The sequence below is a fragment of the Crinia signifera genome, chromosome 11, assembly GCF_055691185.1.
Source record: "Crinia signifera chromosome 11, ASM5569118v1, whole genome shotgun sequence".
Taxonomy (NCBI): Eukaryota; Metazoa; Chordata; class Amphibia; order Anura; family Myobatrachidae; genus Crinia; species Crinia signifera.
The window spans coordinates 125,362,863-125,381,305 of record NC_139227.1 but is presented as its reverse complement, the minus strand read 5'-3'; the positions used below and the strand labels follow the sequence as shown (position 1 = coordinate 125,381,305).

Here is an 18,443-nt window from a genome sequence, read left to right as displayed (position 1 = left end):
AGGTAGATGGGAGGGTTAGGCTGCTGCAAGGGGCGTTATGGGGAGGTAGATGGGAGGGCTAGGTTGCTGCAAGGGAGGTTATGGGGAGGTAGATGGGAGGGTTAGGCTGCTGCAAGGGGCGTTATGGGGAGGTAGATGGGAGGGTTAGGCTGCTGCAAGGGAGGTTATGGGGAGGTAGATGGGAGGGTTAGGCTGCTGCAAGGGAGGTTATGGGGAGGTAGATGGGAGGGTTAGTCTGCTGCAAGGGGCGTTATGGGGAGGTAGATGGGAGGGTTAGGCTGCTGCAAGGGAGGATATGGGGAGGTAGATGGGAGGGTTAGGCTGCTGCAAGGGGGGGTTATGGGGAGGTAGATGGGAGGGTTAGGCTGCTGCAAGGGGGGTTATGGGGAGGTAGATGGGAGGGTTAGGCTGCTGCAAGGGAGGTTATCGGGAGGTAGATGGGAGGGTTAGGCTGCTGCAAGGGGGGTTATGGGGAGGTAGATGGGAGGGTTAGGCTGCTGCAAGGGGGGTTATGGGGAGGTAGATGGGAGGGTTAAGCTGCTGCAAGGGGGGTTATGGGGAGGTAGATGGGAGGGTTAGGCTGCTGCAAGGGAGGTTATGGGGAGGTAGATGGGAGGGTTAGGCTGCTGCAAGGGGGGTTATGGGGAGGTAGATGGGAGGGCTAGGCTGCTGCAAGGGGGGTTATGGGGAGGTAGATGGGAGGGTTAGGCTGCTGCAAGGGAGGATATGGGGAGGTAGATGGGAGGGTTAGGCTGCTGCAAGGGGGGGTTATGGGGAGGTAGATGGGAGGGTTAGGCTGCTGCAAGGGGGGTTATGGGGAGGTAGATGGGAGGGTTAGGCTGCTGCAAGGGAGGTTATCGGGAGGTAGATGGGAGGGTTAGGCTGCTGCAAGGGGGGTTATGGGGAGGTAGATGGGAGGGTTAGGCTGCTGCAAGGGGGGTTATGGGGAGGTAGATGGGAGGGTTAGGCTGCTGCAAGGGAGGTTATGGGGAGGTAGATGGGAGGGTTAGGCTGCTGCAAGGGAGGTTATGGGGAGGTAGATGGGAGGGTTAGGCTGCTGCAAGGGGGTTATGGGGAGGTAGATGGGAGGGTTAGGCTGCTGCAAGGGGGGTTATGGGGAGGTAGATGGGAGGGTTAAGCTGCTGCAAGGGGGGTTATGGGGAGGTAGATGGGAGGGTTAGGCTGCTGCAAGGGAGGTTATGGGGAGGTAGATGGGAGGGTTAGGCTGCTGCAAGGGGGGTTATGGGGAGGTAGATGGGAGGGTTAGGCTGCTGCAAGGGGGTTATGGGGAGGTAGATGGGAGGGGTAGGCTGCTGCAATGGGGGTTATGGGGAGGTAGATGGGAGGGTTAGGCTGCTGCAAGGGGGGTTATGGGGAGGTAGATGGGAGGGTTAGGCTGCTGCAAGGGGGGTTATGGGGAGGTAGATGGGAGGGTTAGGCTGCTGCAAGGGGGGTTATGGGGAGGTAGATGGGAGGGTTAGGGTCTTTCTGTGCCCAATGTATACATCCTGTTGCACTGGATGGGAAATGTCACTGTCACAGGAAGAGAACCACCCATGGCTTATGCTGCAAGTACACAACGTAGCACAAGGGGGCGACTGCACCACCAGTTCCAGTGACTGAAGCTGCGCGCGCACAGTGGTTTTTATATCCGATAAAGCACCAACATATATACGGCACTGTACTTTATAGGATCATGTTACAATGAAATGTCACAAAATGACATGAAGAGTAATTTTGCAAATACCCAAAACTGACCCAGACATTTCTGATGATCGTTTCCAATTCATTTCACGCCATACCCTTTATCTTCCACAGGATGCCGAAAGAAGATAAAGTATTCCTTTGGGAAAAGCGTTCCTACTGCCACGAACACAAGGACTGTCTCCCGAAGGTACTGGCCAGTGCCCCAAAGTGGGACATGGCGTACCTAGGAGACATCTACGCACTGATCCGCTCATGGCCCCCCCTGAACCCGGTGTGTTCCCTGGAACTACTGGACTCCAGGTGAGCGCTGCCCCAGCATACGGGAGCTTTCCTTAAGCCCCTCTCAGAGGACGATGGATAGTTTGTAACCAGGGTTGTCGCCCGCCAGGTTCGCAGACCAGGAAGTACGTTCCACCGCTGTCAAATGGATCCAAGAGGGTTTGAGTGACGACGAGCTGGTGGATCTTCTCCCGCAGTTTGTGCAGGTGGGCATTGCTGTTAGGCGTGTGTGTGTGCGCTATGTAATGGTGTGGACTGCACACGGCTACAGATGGAGCGCTGGGGATCGTCAGAATGCTCCCGCTGCCGCTTGGCGAGACGCGCCATCTGACTGGGACGCACGAGCATCTCACACGCACGCATGTCCCAGTTTTTTCGGCATCGGGGGACGGAAACTCCGCTTCAGGGAGATGGGCAGGGTTAGGAGGGTAGCGGGAGGTGCCGGGACCAATGGGGAGCTGCGTCAGAAGGGGACAAGCGAGTCCCCTTGCGGCGGTTGGCGATCCACTAGATGAGGCGGCTCCGTCTGTACCTATATATGTTGGAAAACTTCCTGGTTATATCGATTAAACTTTTTCCACTTCAAATTAATTGAAGGTCGATGTCAACGCTGACGCACAAAAAAGACAGTGTCGGCCTTTTGACAGTGTCGGCCTTTTGACAGTGTCGGCCTTTTGACAGTGTCGGCCTTTCCATCCACACCCCTGTAAAATGGGTATCTGGTCGACAATGTCTAGGTCAACAGTGACTAAGTAGACCGCTAATGGTCGACGTACATTATGTCGACATTGACAGAAGGTTGACACAATCAAAAGGTCGACATGAACATGGTTGACCCAGGTTTTTTTTTTTTCATGATTTCATTTTTTTTACCAGCATACTTTGCCATTCTATGGGATGTGATAGGATAATATAATAGTGTTCCGAGCACAGTGAGGCTCCGCGCCCAAAGCATGGTGAGCGCAGCGGTACACTTAAACGGTGTCTACAGGTGAAAAACCTGTTAACCATGGTAATGTCGACGTTTTGCTTGTGTCGACCTGTCAATCGTTAGTGGTCGACCATCTATATCCGAACCGTGACTGTGAGGAATGCACATACGTGAACACTGCTGAAAGCTAACATGCTTCTGTTATTGTGTTTCTAGGCGTTAAAGGCTGAGATATACCTGGATAATTCGTTGGTGCAGTTTCTGCTGTCTCGCGCGCTGGCAAATATCCGAGTTGCTCATTACTTGTACTGGTGAGCGTGCCGTCCTATTTCTGTGCCCCCTATATTTAGCCCGTTTATTGTCGGAGTCCCTATTACGGTTACTGAAGTTTCCATATCTTTAGAGATCTAAAAATAGACTGTTTAATAAGTGCATGCAGACCGGTCAGAGGGCATGAGACGTCTCCCCAATTGGAATACAGCAGGCAGACCGGTCAGAGGGCCTGAGACATATCTCCGAGAGACTGTGTCTACCCACTATGAATACAGCAGGCAGACCGGTCAGAGGGCCTGAGACATCGCTACGAGAGACTGCATCTCCCCACTATGAATACAGCAGGCAGACCGGTCAGAGGGCATGAGACGTCTCCCCAATTGGAATACAGCAGGCAGACCGGTCAGAGGGCCTGAGACATATCTCCGAGAGACTGTGTCTACCCACTATGAATACAGCAGGCAGACCGGTCAGAGGGCCTGAGACATATCTCCAAGAGACTGCGTCTAATCACTATGAATACAGCAGGCAGACTGGTCAGAGGGCCTGAGACATCTCTACGAGAGACTGCATCTCCCCACTATGAATACAGCAGGCAAACCGGTCAGAGGGCCTGAGACGTCTCTCCGAGAGACTGCGTCTCCCACTATGAATACAGCAGGCAGACCGGTCAGAGGGCCTGAGACATATCTCCAAGAGACTGTGTCTCCCCACTATGAATACAGCAGGCAGACCGGTCAGAGGGCCTGAGACATCGCTACGAGAGACTGCATCTCCCCACTATGAATACAGCAGGCAGACCGGTCAGAGGGCCTGAGACATCTCTCCGAGAGACTGCGTCTCCCCACTATGAATACAGCAGGCAGACCGGTCAGAGGGCCTGAGACATCGCTACGAGAGACTGCATCTCCCCACTATGAATACAGCAGGCAGAACGGTCAGATGGCCTGAGACGACCCTCCGAGAGACTGCGTCTCCCACTATGAATACAGCAGGCAGACCGGTCAGAGGGCCTGAGACATATCTCCAAGAGACTGTGTCTCCCCACTATGAATACAGCAGGCAGACCGGTCAGAGGGCCTGAGACATCGCTACGAGAGACTGCATCTCCCCACTATGAATACAGCAGGCAGAACGGTCAGATGGCCTGAGACGACCCTCTAAAAGACTGCGTCTCCCACTATGAATACAGCAGGCAGACCGGTCAGAGGGCATGAGACGACCCTCCGAGAGACTGCGTCTCCCCTCTATGAATACAGCAGGCAGACCGGTCAGAGGGCATGAGACATCTCGCTGAGAGACCGCGTCTCCCCACTGAATACAGCAGGCAGACCGGTCAGAGGGCAGGAGACTCCTCTCCGAGAGACTGCGTCTCCCCACTATGAATACAGCAGGCAGACCGGTCAGAGGGCAGGATACGACCCTCCGAGAGACTGCGTCTCCACACTATGAATACAGCAGGCAGACCGGTCAGAGGGCAGGAGATGCCTCTCCGAGAGACCGCATCTCCACACTATGAATACAGCAGGCAGACCGGTCAGAGGGCAGGAGACGTCTCTCCGAGAGACCACGTCTCCCCTCTACGATTACAGCAGGCAGACCGGTCAGAGGGCAGGAGACGTCTCTCCGAGAGACCATGTCTCCCCCCTATGAATACAGCAGGCAGACCAGTCAGAGGGCAGGAGACGTCTCTCCAAGAGACCACGTCTCCCCACTATGAATACAGCAGGCAGACCGGTCAGAGGGCAGGAGACTCCTCTCCGAGAGACTGCGTCTCCCCACTATGAATACAGCAGGCAGACCGGTCAGAGGGCAGGAGACAACCCTCCGAGAGACTGCGTCTCCACACTATGAATACAGCAGGCAGACCGGTCAGAGGGCAGGAGATGCCTCTCCGAGAGACCACGTCTCCCCACTATGAATACAGCAGGCAGACCGGTCAGAGGGCAGGAGAGGTCTCTCCGAGAGACCACGTCTCCCCACTATGAATACAGCAGGCAGACCGGTCAGAGGGCAGGAGAGGTCTCTCCGAGAGACCACGTCTCCCCACTATGAATACAGCAGGCAGACCGGTCAGAGGGCAGGAGAGGTCTCTCCAAGAGACCACGTCTCCCCACTATGAATACAGCAGGCAGACCGGTCAGAGGGCAGGAGACGTCTCTCCGAGAGACCGCGTCTCCACACTATGAATACAGCAGGCAGACCGGTCAGAGGGCAGGAGACGTCTCTCCGAGAGACCACGTCTCCCCACTATGAATACAGCAGGCAGACCGGTCAGAGGGCAGGAGACGTCTCTCCGAGAGACTGCGTCTCCACACTATGAATACAGCAGGCAGACCGGTCAGAGGGCAGGAGACGTCTCTCCGAGAGACAGCGTCTCCTCGCTATGAATACAGCAGGCAGAGGTTTCCCCCTTCACCGTCTCTAAGTGGTGGTTTCCTGACCCGAGCACAGAGCGAGCAATTATTAAACTCTCAAAGTTCTTCTATTGTCCTCCTGCATATAACTGCAATTGGAGCTCTCGTTTCAGGCTGCTGAAGGATTCTCTCGGTGACCCCCACTTTGGGACGCGCTACGAGCAGATTCTTGGAGCGCTGCTCTCCATAAGCGGGAAGGGGCTACGCCAGGAGCTGGAGAAACAGACCAGGCTCACCCAGCTGCTCGGCGTCGTCGCAGAGAAAGTCCGACAGGCGAATGGCTCAGCGAGACAGGTCAGACTCTTTTATTTATCGCTTGTTACATAAACTTGTGCCGTTCTCCCTTCCCTGCCGCGCCGACTGACACCAAATGACGCATTGCTTCAAAGCTACCGATGCACATAGCCACCTAACTCGGGAGCATCTCTTATATATTTAGCCAGATCTGTCACTCAACCCCTGTGTAGAACGTTCCGGTGTAGAACATTTTCATGTGTATAATGTTCCACCCCCTTGACATCACCTCCCCTCGCCCAGCCAGGGCTACAGTACACGCCCACCATCCACCATTACTCCACAGCCACCATTACTCCTGCACATCCCTACCCTCTGCCAGGACCCCTGCGACCCCCCCTCCCGCGATTCGCGGGACCCCCCGCGACCCCCCCCTCCCGCGAATCGCGGGACTCCCGCGACCAACCCCTCCCGCGAATCGCGGGACTCCCGCGACCAACCCCTCCCGCGATTCGCGGGACCCCCGCAACCCCCCTCCCGCAATTCGCGGGACCCCCGCAACCCTCCCGCGATTCGTGGGACCCCCGCAACCCTCCCGCGAAACGCGGGACCCCCGCAACCCTCCCGCGAAACGCGGGACCCCAGCAAAATCCGGCCCTGGCTGCCGCACTGCAGGTTTCCCCACTGCCCTCTGCACCAGCGCCACAACTTTTATCAATGTCTTGCCCACATACCACTATTATACAGCCTCCTGCTCTCATGCACGGTCACTCCCTCCCAGTGGGAGGAGACGCTCACCCACTGCCGGGAGCTGCATACTGTCCCCCACCCTCCTCCAGTTCTAGGGATGCCCATCGACCATCAATGATTTCAAATAATCGATGGTTTATGGCCGATGTTGAATACTTTTGCCATCAATGTGGGAGGACAAGATGGTTTCCCTACAACGATGGCAAAGGAGAACCAATCAAGTTTCAAATTATTTTAGGCCACCAAGTTCTGATTGACCCACGGCCTATTCAGTCAGATATAATGGATGACCATCGATAGCTACAACAATCGATGGTTATCCAAGTAATATGTTACTACTATCGATGGCAGGGTGCAAAATCGCCATCAATGCCAACCATCGAGTGTCTGCACCAATGCCTATCCCTACTCCGCAACAGCCAAAAACCTTTATTACCCCTCATGCCCACACACCTCTATCACTGCCCTGCTTCCTGTTCTCCTGCCCCGTAACTTCCGCCAGTGGGAAGCCGCTCACCCTGTGTTGCCCACATTCCCCTATCATGCTTTACCACCCAGCCTCCTGCTCTCATGCACCCTAACTCCTACCCAGTAGGAGGAGACACTGACTCAGGGGCACCGTCCTGTACTTCTGTGCTGCCACGCTGGACCCTCACCCACTGGCAGAAGCTGCACAGTGTCCCCCACCCTCTTTAGTCCCCCGTATGCCCACACTCCCCTATCACTACCCAGCTTCCTGCTCTCCTGAACCGTAACTTCCACCACTGGGTAATCGCTGACGCTGTGTTGCCCACATACCCCTATTATGCCTCATTGCCCAGCCTCCTGCTCTCATCCACCCTAACTCCCACCCAGTAGGAGGAGACACTGACTCAGGGGCACCGTCCTGTACTTCTGTGCTGCCACGTTGGACCCTCACCCACTGGCAGAAGCTGCACAGTGTCCCCCACCCTCTTTAGTCCCCCGTATGCCTACACACCCCTATCACTACCCAGCTTCCTGCTCTCCTGAACTGTAACTTCCACCACTGGGTAATCGCTGACGCTGTGTTGCCCACATACCCCTATTATGCCTCATATCCCAGCCTCTTGCTCTCATCCACCCTAACTCCCACCCAGTCGGAGGAGACACTGACTCCTGTATTTCTGTGCTGCCACGCTGGACCCTCACCCACTGGCAGAAGCTGCACAGTGTCCCCCACCCTCTTTAGTCCCCCGTATGCCCACACTCCCCTATCACTACCCAGCTTCCTGCTCTCCTGAACCGTAACTTCCACCACTGGGTAATCGCTGACGCTGTGTTGCCCACATACCCCTATTATGCCTCATATCCCAGCCTCTTGCTCTCATCCACCCTAACTCCCACCCAGTAGGAGGAGACACTGACTCAGGGCCACCGTCCTGTACTCCTGTGCTGCCACGCTGGACCCTCACCCACTGGCAGAAGCTGCACAGTGTCCCCCACCCTCTTTAGTCCCCCGTATGCCTACACACCCCTATCACTACACAGCTTCCTGCTCTCCTGAACCGTAACTTCCACCACTGGGTAATCGCTGACGCTGTGTTGCCCACATACCCCTATTATGCCTCATATCCCAGCCTCTTGCTCTCATCCACCCTAACTCCCACCCAGTAGGAGGAGACACTGACTCAGGGCCACCGTCCTGTACTCCTGTGCTGCCACGCTGGACCCTCACCCACTGGCAGAAGCTGCAATACAGGGCATCTTTCATACAATTCTAACCATATTTCTCACAATACAAACGTTCACAAATTAAGGGGCGTAGCCCCTCACGCCGGTGTGAAGAGCGCCCGTAGGGCGCGATGAATTACCTAGTTCATAGATATAATGTAATTAGGAATCAGGAACAATATCATTTCCTGGCTATGATGATCTACTGATTATCTTCATACCACATAGACAGTGCTGTAGCCATATCATTGTTATGCGTGTTTACAAGCAGAGCGTTCTGACATACATGTCCTGCTCACGCTCTTGTATAGAGATCATTTCTGTGCATTGTATTAGTGCAGGTGGTTCTCCAGGAGGGAATGGAACGTGTGCAACTTCTCTTCAGGAAGAACAACATTCGCCTACCGCTCAACGCCAGCCTAGAAGCCAAGGAGCTCAACGTCAAGGTAAGTTCTAAACACCGCTACTTCCATGGAAGGCATCTCCAGCCCCGGCCTGGATGGTGGGGACGCTTCAAGCATCATTAGATCACTCGCTGGCCAAAGTCTCTGGTTCTTCCGCACTGCTACCGGTCACGGAGAACAACGGCTTGTATTACAGTATGTCCTCTTACCAAGTGGCTTCATAATGTGTCTTTACCCCCCGCAGGCGTGCTCCTTCTTCAACTCTAATGCAGTTCCCCTCAAAGTGGCCATGGTCAACGCTGATCCCCTGGGGGAGGAAATCAACTTCATGTTTAAGGTAGCATCCCCCGTCAGCCGGTGATCTGGATATCATCAGGCTCCCGAGTTCTACCAGGATAAGGTCGCTAGGCGAACACTGAAGATCGACAATGGGAAGGTTGAAAGTTAAAAAGTCGACATGAGTTTTTCACTTTTTATTTCTAAAATACAGTCGGTGGTATTTTATACCCCACCACCCATTAGGGCGTGGAGGGAGAACATAATAATGTGCCCAGCGTGGCACGCCATGCGAGGTGGCGCGTTACGCTGATATGGTGTCCATGTGGACTTGCGTCGTCATTTGGGACAAAAAAAAACGGGGAAAAACTCATGTCGACCTTTTGATTGTCTACCTTTCCATTTTAGACCTTAGCCATGTCGACCTTCAGTGGTTGACCTAATTTATGTCGCACTTTAGTGTCGAACTTATGACCCATACATGTTATACCAACAAAACTGGTTCTTAGCTCTAGAACTAAATGCGCAACTCTGTGCTTGTCTTTGAGGTGGGAGAAGACTTGCGTCAGGACATGCTGGCTCTGCAGATGATTAAGATGATGGACAAGCTCTGGTTACAGGAAGGGCTGGACATGCGGATGGTCATCTTCAAATGTCTCTCTACCGGCAAGGACAGAGGTGTGTGTAATACAAGGCGAGAAGAAACGGGTCCACAGCAAGGCGATTTACCCTCGTTATGGCTGGTACCAGCAAGAATGCATTATATCTATACACAACAGACTCTTGCTAACAATAATACCAGCTTGCTTGGTAGTGCTAATGCCAAATATGTAGATAAGTGTAATCCGGGAATAACCGTCCATTGTCTGTCTGTGGGCTGACTCTCCCAGTTTCCCAGCATTCTGAGTAAATGTCTTGCCATTTCTTTGCCAGGTCTGGTGGAGCTGGTGCTGTCCTCGGACACGCTGAGGAAGATTCAGGTGGAGTACGGTGTCACTGGCTCCTTCAAGGACAAACCTCTGGCTGAATGGCTGCGGAAGTATAACCCGTCTGAGGAAGAGTACGAGAAGGTAATGATGGGATGCCGGAGGAACAATGCGCCGGCTGGACCCAAACTGGGGTTCTCTGATTTGTTCAGGTGTTAATCACCTTTTACACGTTTCCAAAGCAACATGATCAAAGCGTTTGCTGCTGGTGACAGTATCTCTCGCTCTCTCTGTGTCCAGGCATCGGAGAACTTCATCTACTCCTGTGCCGGCTGTTGCGTGGCCACATACGTGCTGGGGATCTGTGACCGCCATAATGATAACATCATGCTCCGCAGCACAGGACACATGTTTCATATAGACTTTGGCAAGTTCCTGGGGCACGCACAGATGTTTGGGAGTTTTAAGAGGTATTTTGCACATTTCAGTTTATGACAGTAGATAAATGGGGGAATGTCACCTGCTAGGTTCTAGCCTGACCATTGTATGTGATCACCATGATATTAAATATTGCTCCTTGTATGCAGCTTGTTCTCTGCTTGCAGACTGAAGCGTTATGTAGTTATCTCATCTACTGTGTGATTGACGGATGCTGATCTTTGTTTGCAGAGACCGTGCGCCCTTCGTGCTGACGTCGGATATGGCATATGTCATTAACGGAGGGGAGAAGCCCACCAGTCGCTTCCAGCTCTTCGTGGACCTGTGCTGTCAGGCGTATAATCTACTCAGGAAGCACACCAACCTGTTCCTGAACCTGCTATCGCTGGTGTGTGTACTGTAATACAACACATTATTGTTCCTGACCCTGCTCTCGCTGGTGTGTGTGTGTCTAGATCAGCTGTACTGTAATATAACACATTATTACACCAACCTGTTCCTGAACCTGCTATCGCTGGTGTGTGTACTGTATCATACAACACATTATTGTTCCTGACCCTGCTCTCGCTGGTGCATGTGTCTAGATCAGCTGTACTGTAATATAACACATTATTACACCAACCTGTTCCTGAACCTGCTATCGCTGGTGTGTGTACTGTAATACAACACATTATTGTTCCTGAACCTGCTATCGCTGGTGTGTGTGTACCTAGATCATCTGTACTGTAATATAACACATTATTACACCAACCTGTTCCTGAACCTGCTATCGCTGGTGTGTGTACTGTAATACAACACATTATTGTTCCTGACCCTGCTCTCGCTGGTGTTTGTGTCTAGATCAGCTGTACTGTAATATAACACATTATTACACCACCCTGTTCCTGACCCTGCTCTCGCCGGTGCATGTAAATAGATCATCTGTACTGTAATATAACACATTATTACACCAACCTGTTCCTGAACCTGCTATCGCTGGTGTGTGTACTGTAATACAACACATTATTGTTCTTGACCCTGCTCTCGCTGGTGTTTGTGTCTAGATCAGCTGTACTGTAATATAACACATTATTACACCAACCTGTTCCTGACCCTGCCCTCGCCGGTGTGTGTGTACCTAGATCATCTGTACTATAATATAACACATTATTACACCAACCTGTTCCTGAACCTGCTATCGCTGGTGTGTGTACTGTAATACAACACATTATTGTTCCTGAACCTGCTCTCGCTGGTTTGTGTCTAGATCAGCTGTACTGTAATATAACACATTATTACACCACCCTGTTCCTGACCCTGCTCTCGCCGGTGCATGTAAATAGATCATCTGTACTGTAATATAACACATTATTACACCAACCTGTTCCTGAACCTGCTATCGCTGGTGTGTGTACTGTAATACAACACATTATTGTTCTTGACCCTGCTCTCGCTGGTGTTTGTGTCTAGATCAGCTGTACTGTAATATAACACATTATTACACCAACCTGTTCCTGACCCTGCCCTCGCCGGTGTGTGTGTACCTAGATCATCTGTACTATAATATAACACATTATTACACCAACCTGTTCCTGAACCTGCTATCGCTGGTGTGTGTACTGTAATACAACACATTATTGTTCCTGAACCTGCTCTCGCTGGTTTGTGTCTAGATCAGCTGTACTGTAATATAACACATTATTACACCACCCTGTTCCTGACCCTGCTCTCGCCGGTGCATGTAAATAGATCATCTGTACTGTAATATAACACATTATTACACCAACCTGTTCCTGAACCTGCTATCGCTGGTGTGTGTACTGTAATACAACACATTATTGTTCTTGACCCTGCTCTCGCTGGTGTTTGTGTCTAGATCAGCTGTACTGTAATATAACACATTATTACACCAACCTGTTCCTGACCCTGCCCTCGCCGGTGTGTGTGTACCTAGATCATCTGTACTATAATATAACACATTATTACACCAACCTGTTCCTGAACCTGCTATCGCTGGTGTGTGTACTGTAATACAACACATTATTCTTCCTGACTCTGCTCTCGCTGGTGTGTGTGTACCTAGATCATCTGTACTGTAATATAACACATTATTACACCAACCTGTTCCTGAACCTGCTATCGCTGGTGTGTGTACTGTAATACAACACATTATTCTTCCTGACCCTGCTCTCGCAGGTGCATGTACCTAGATCAGCTGTACTGTAATATAACACATTATTACACCAACCTGTTCCTCACCTTGGTCTCGCTGGTGTGTGCACTATAATATAACACATTATTGTTCCTGACCCTGCTCTCGCTGGTGTGTGTGTGTCTAGATCAGCTGTACTGTAATATAACACATTATTACACCAACATGTTCCTGACCCTGCTCTCGCTGGTGTTTGTGTCTAGATCAGCTGTACTGTAATATAACACATTATTACACTAACCTGTTTCTGACCCAGCTCTCGCCGGTGCTTGTACCTAGATCAGCCGTACTATAATATACGTTATTACACCAACCTGTTCCTGACCCTGACCCTTCTATTGTTTTTAGATCAGCTTTACTATAGTAGTACTATTATTAACAGTGTCTTATATAGCGCACACATATTCCGCAGCGCTGTACAGAGAATTTCTGAACATTCACATCAGTCCCTGCCCCAGTGGAGCTTACAATCTATATTCCCTACCACATGTACACGCACACAGACATTGTAGGGTTAATTAACCTACCAGTATATTTTTGGATTGTGGGAGGACACCCAGGAGGAAACCCACGCAAACACGGGGAGAATATTCAAACACAGTTAGGGAATTGAACCCATGACCTCAGCGCTGTGAGGCAGTAATGCTAACCATTACACCATCCGTACTGCCCCGTATATATAACACATGGTGGGGATAGAACCCATGACCTCAGCGCTGTGAGGCAGTAATATAACCACTACACCCTCCGTGATGCCCAATCTAGTAAGCTTCTGTCACTGATACTACAGTATGCCTTTCAGATGCTTTCCTCCGGGCTGCCAGAACTAACAGGAATCCAGGATCTGAAATACGTGCATGATGCTTTGCAGCCACAAGCCACGGACGCTGAAGCCACTATTTTCTTTACCAGGTGAGGCCTGGATTTGTACTGGCACGATCCAACATGTTCATAACGATGAAAAATATCAGTTCCCTTTTAACTTTGCGTATTGAGTGTTCCTTTTTTCTCCATAGATTAATTGAGTCCAGTTTGGGGAGTGTCGCAACAAAGTTTAATTTCTTCATCCACAACCTGGCTCAACGATTCTCCGGTCTCCCGTCAAACGATGAAGCCATTCTATCGTTTTCCCCTAAAACTTATTCTATAAAACAAGATGGGTGCATTAGAGAGGCCTCAATCTATACCTACCACAAGAGATACAATCCGGATAAGTATTATGTGAGTCTGCGGCTTTCCTTGGCTTTTGTAGTATAGATGAGAAATGTTCTGCTTGATTATGTCCGGAGGTGAAGACGTTCCCTCTGCCAGGGGGTATCTAGCTGTCCCATTTCCATCTTGTCCTTACTGGGGGATCGTGGTAATGTGGTTCCGACTCATGTCTGACTTTGTTTTACGGCAGATCTACGTAGTGCGAGTTATACGGGAGAAAGAAGAGGATTCCGCGTTTGTTTTCCGAACATTTGACGAGTTCCAGGAGCTGCACAACAAGCTGAGCATTCTCTTTCCGCTGTGGAAGCTTCCAGGGTAAGTCAGCGCCGCAGACCATGCTGTTCCAAGCTTCAAAAAGTGATAAACAATGGCAAATCAGCTCCTAACTGCCATGTTACAGGCTGGATTTGAAAAATGACAGGTAGGAGCTGATTTACTTTTTTTTATCACTCTCCATTTTATCACTTTTTGAAACTCGATCTATCTGGCGCTGAGAGAGAGTGTTGAGTAACCGCGGTGACTGGTGGGGGATGGGTTGTTGAACCAAATTTAGGTTGGCATGCATTGAGTTGACCACTGAAGGTCGACAGAGCTTAGGACAGTAGGAAGGACGACATGAGTTTTTGACTATGTTTTGTCCCGAATGTCAACATGGACACAGCCAAAGTGTACGTGTCCCCTCACATGGCATGCTGCGCTCTAAATGCTTCGGGTGCGATGCCTCGCTGCGCTCACCACACGATTTTATTATCCCGCGATGCCGTAGTGGGTGGTAGAGTGCGAAATACCGCCTGTCGGCACCTGTCAGCTAAAAGAACACGTGAAATACTCATGTCGACCTTCCCATTGTTGACCTAATGCTTGTGTCAACCTTCCAACCCTGTCAACATTAGCCATGTCGAGCTAATTTATGTGTTGTCCCAAACCCTGAGGACTTTCAGTGGTCGATCTAGTGACTTATCTGGACTAGTGGCGGGAGCTCTGTGGCCTGCTAGTGTCAGTGGCGCTGTTGCTGGCGGCTGAGGCGGTTTCCTAGGTTATCACCTGACGTGCAGATAAAGTGTCCATCAGCCATCATGTAACTGTGGGGTAAATGTAGGAAGCTTGGAGAAGTGGTATCCGTCCCCATAAAGATCATTGGGGCAGATGTATTAAGATGGCCATAACGTTTTTAAAATAACGTGTCCCTCTTCTCCTGCATAACGTGTAGAAACGGGCACACGTTATGGGCAAATGTATTAAACCCTCCTCCCCCAGGTGATAGAGAGCCGTTATGCCCAGCGTTAATGGCTATCCTTATTGGCGGCCCTGCGCATGCGCACTCGCACTTTCCTCCCGACCGGCTCTAATGGGAATGCGCAAGATCTCGCTTTTATCGCGAGATCTCCAGCGCAGCCCGGAACCAGCAGCAGGGTTAGTGTTGTCCCCACATTGGGGGATAGGAGCTGAGAAAAAGTGTCTGGGGCGATTTAACGCCTGGACGGAGGTTAATACATCGCCCCGGACGCTAATCACTGTGGGGGGGGGGGGGGGTTTGCAGGGGGACAGCGTAACTTGGCGGGCTGTCACTAGCGCTAGTAATACATTATGGAAAACGTAATTCCCCCCCCCCCCCAGCATTTCTGCACTACATCTGCACTATAATGTGCAAGGTGACTATGCACCAGCCAATCGGCTCCATTATGTAAATTTACATTTAGAAGCTGATTGGCTGGAGCATTATCACCGTACACTATAATACTTCCTGCTTCACCTCATTAGCGAGGTAAAGCAGGAAGGGACATCGACAAGATGTATTAACATCTTAGTTAGCGCCCCTGTCCTTTACCGCTTCCTGGCTCCTTCATACATGGGGGAGAAGCGGTATCGGTGCACATAACGTGGCGCTGATACCCCTTCTCCCCCATAGCGACACTACATACTTCTGCCCCAAAGTTCTTTATGGGTATTGATACCACTTCTCCAAGCTCCATACATTTACCCCCGAGGCATCTGACAGTATTTCATGTTGCGTTTATTGCATAGGATATAAGTCTCACATCCCTTTTGTCCATCTGCCTAGGTTTCCGAGTAAGGTGGTCCTGGGAAGAACTCATATTAAGGATGTGGCCGCGAAGAGGAAAGTGGAGTTAAACAGCTATATTCAGAGTCTGCTCAGCTGCTCCCCAGAAGTAGCAGAGGTAGGTGGGCACCATTGTTGGGGGTAGCCTAAAAGCAGTTGTTCATATTCAGTAGCAATCTATCGGCTCACTAAGCCTCAAACCATACGTTGTTTTATAGGAGGCTTCCATGTACAGCGGTCATTCTTTCATCAGGCCTAGGAACGGGCTGATACATTTCTCTTGCCCAGTGTGGCAATGGAAACCTATTTCTGTGTTGCCATAGGGACTCATGGTCCCTGGGGCTGTTCATCATTTACTGCGTTTACAGTACAGGAAGACAGGAAAGTACACATGATGTTAGTGGCACCGTTGTGTACAGCAACATGTACTTTGGGATTAGTAATTATGTACTAATGATTCATAGGGGACACTGGCTACACTGACCCCTCCAGCAAGTTATAATGAACATAATCATCTGTTTACTCTCTGCAGAGAGAACATGAGATAAACACCAATCTGACCCATTGATCACAGTAATGTAGTCACCACTTTCCCCCAATACCCAACTTGTATACTGGTCACCAGATTGTCAAGCCGATGGCCTTTCCCGGTCATCGATAAAATCCACAGCAGCTTTGCCCTCATTCACAGTAAACGTAGCGATGGCCATCAACTGTCGACGTTCCAAAAACATTGATGGTTGGGACCTTTTGCCATCGATAGCAGAAGGTCAGATAGTTTTTAGCCATCGATGTATGGCAAAATGCATTGCATGGAGCACTCAAGTCAGAGGAGTGCCAGTGCAGCTGCGGCAGATGGAGACTGGGAGAGGGAATGACTTCATCTGTTTAACACGGTCTGTCACAAGAGACCTGCTTGCTGATTGGGTAACCACTGTGTGCACATGGGGCGGAAAAGCCTCCCGATTGGCCCCCGTCTTTGAGGACACCACCACAACACCTTATCCCAGCCTGAGCTACTGCTCCGAGTCACTGGTGCTGCCTAATCAGCATGGCAAACAATGAACACCACGGCAGCAATGAATCAACACATACACAGTAGCAGGCTGCCGGGGAGGGGAGCGCACATGCGCAGAGGAACTATGTGCGACTCGAGTAGATCCCTCAAAGTTTCTTCTGTGCATGCACAGCAATTTGATGTTGTGAACCATCGATTGTTTATGGTAAAATGTTTTATAACCATCGATGGTTCTTGCTATAATTGCTATCGATGGCAACCATCGATGGGGGATGTGTCGATGGCCATCCTTATGTAAACGTCAACACTGACCCATCTCCAATCAACAATGACCTATCACCTTGTCATGGAGAAGTCAGCACTGACATGATTAATAAAACTCATGGGGGCGATATCAACGCCAATGTCTCTCGCTCAGTTTATGGTGACGTAATCCGAAGTGGCCCTGGTACACTCCACACTGACTTAAAAAGATGTGACCCATGTTAACTTTACTCTATTGCCCTCCTGCATTGGCAAGGGGCACGCCGGATTGGCAGATTACTTGCCTAGCTTCCATCGGCACTGTGGCAGGCCTGATCGGATGACAAAGGCAGGAATTCAATGCTGTGGGCGAGCGGCGACAGCGAACAGAGCTTCCTGCTCGCGGTCACCACTCACCCTGTCAATATTCAACGCAGCCCCCTCATACGCCAATTCCCCCTCACTCCATTTTTTGAGCGAGGGGGAATTAGCGGCTGCAGAAGCAGCGAGACCCGCGGCTAAATACAGCAAGTTTTCTGCATTAGCCGCGGGTCTCGCTGTTTTGGGGAATTCTCGCCGTCCTGTGACATCGAGGATTTTCACAGAATGTTGAATAGAGCGAGCGGCCGGCGCGGGGTTAAACAGCAAGGATCGCTGGTTTTCTGCAATCCTCGCTATTTAACCCCCTCGCCGGCCGCATTGAATACCTGCCAGTGTCCTGTCCCTCATTCACAATGATGTAAACATTTAACGTCTCTCTTACTTCCCAGTGTGATCTGGTTTACACCTTTTTCCACCCACTGAATCGAGATGAGAAGATCGAGGGCTGTGATGTCGCTGTCCGGGATATCGGTATGTAGGGAAAGGGTAACCTTCAGCACTCTTTTAAATAATTTCATAGGGTCAGTGTTAAACCTTACCCCTATTCCGGTTTAAGGAGAACCTCCCCTGAGTCCAACATCCGGGAAGATAGAAGGGGAAGTGAAATTGTCTATTTCGTATCGGAACGGGACCTTGTTTATCATGGTGATGCACATAAAGGAACTGGTACGTTCCGGACTTTTGCTTTAGGGACGTTACGTTCTGTGGCCATTCCTACATAGCCGCTTTTGGATAAACGTATTTCTCATTACAGGTTATCGAAGATAACACAGACCCAAATCCCTATGTGAAAACCTATTTGCTCCCAGATCCCCACAAAACATCCAAACGCAAAACAAAAATTGCTCGAAAAACCCGCAATCCGACGTTTAATGAAATGGTAATTGGACGATCAACTCTGAATTCATCCTCGTTGTACACTTTGTGCTTCCAGGAAATCTTTTTAAAGTGCAGTGAAGTTTAATTTTGGATGCTGTAACCTTAGTCCTTTAGTATCTGGGAATTCCTT

General features: G+C 50.7%; 1 protein-coding gene across 2 annotated transcripts in view; it reads left to right on the top strand.

The window, feature by feature from the left end:
- Positions 1-18,443, top strand: part of PIK3C2A (phosphatidylinositol-4-phosphate 3-kinase catalytic subunit type 2 alpha) — an 83,504-nt gene that overhangs the window by 63,495 nt on the left and 1,566 nt on the right. For both annotated transcript variants that reach the window (XM_083164704.1, XM_083164705.1), the window contains 17 exons: positions 1,819-2,007; positions 2,096-2,192; positions 3,134-3,228; positions 5,721-5,901; positions 8,625-8,729; positions 8,932-9,024; positions 9,512-9,641; positions 9,897-10,033; positions 10,190-10,359; positions 10,559-10,715; positions 13,321-13,430; positions 13,535-13,739; positions 13,921-14,045; positions 15,793-15,910; positions 17,824-17,905; positions 17,991-18,100; positions 18,189-18,314. In XM_083164704.1, coding sequence (XP_083020830.1) covers positions 1,819-2,007; positions 2,096-2,192; positions 3,134-3,228; positions 5,721-5,901; positions 8,625-8,729; positions 8,932-9,024; positions 9,512-9,641; positions 9,897-10,033; positions 10,190-10,359; positions 10,559-10,715; positions 13,321-13,430; positions 13,535-13,739; positions 13,921-14,045; positions 15,793-15,910; positions 17,824-17,905; positions 17,991-18,100; positions 18,189-18,314 — 2,230 coding nt within the window. The remainder of the gene's footprint in view (positions 1-1,818; positions 2,008-2,095; positions 2,193-3,133; positions 3,229-5,720; positions 5,902-8,624; positions 8,730-8,931; positions 9,025-9,511; positions 9,642-9,896; positions 10,034-10,189; positions 10,360-10,558; positions 10,716-13,320; positions 13,431-13,534; positions 13,740-13,920; positions 14,046-15,792; positions 15,911-17,823; positions 17,906-17,990; positions 18,101-18,188; positions 18,315-18,443) is intronic.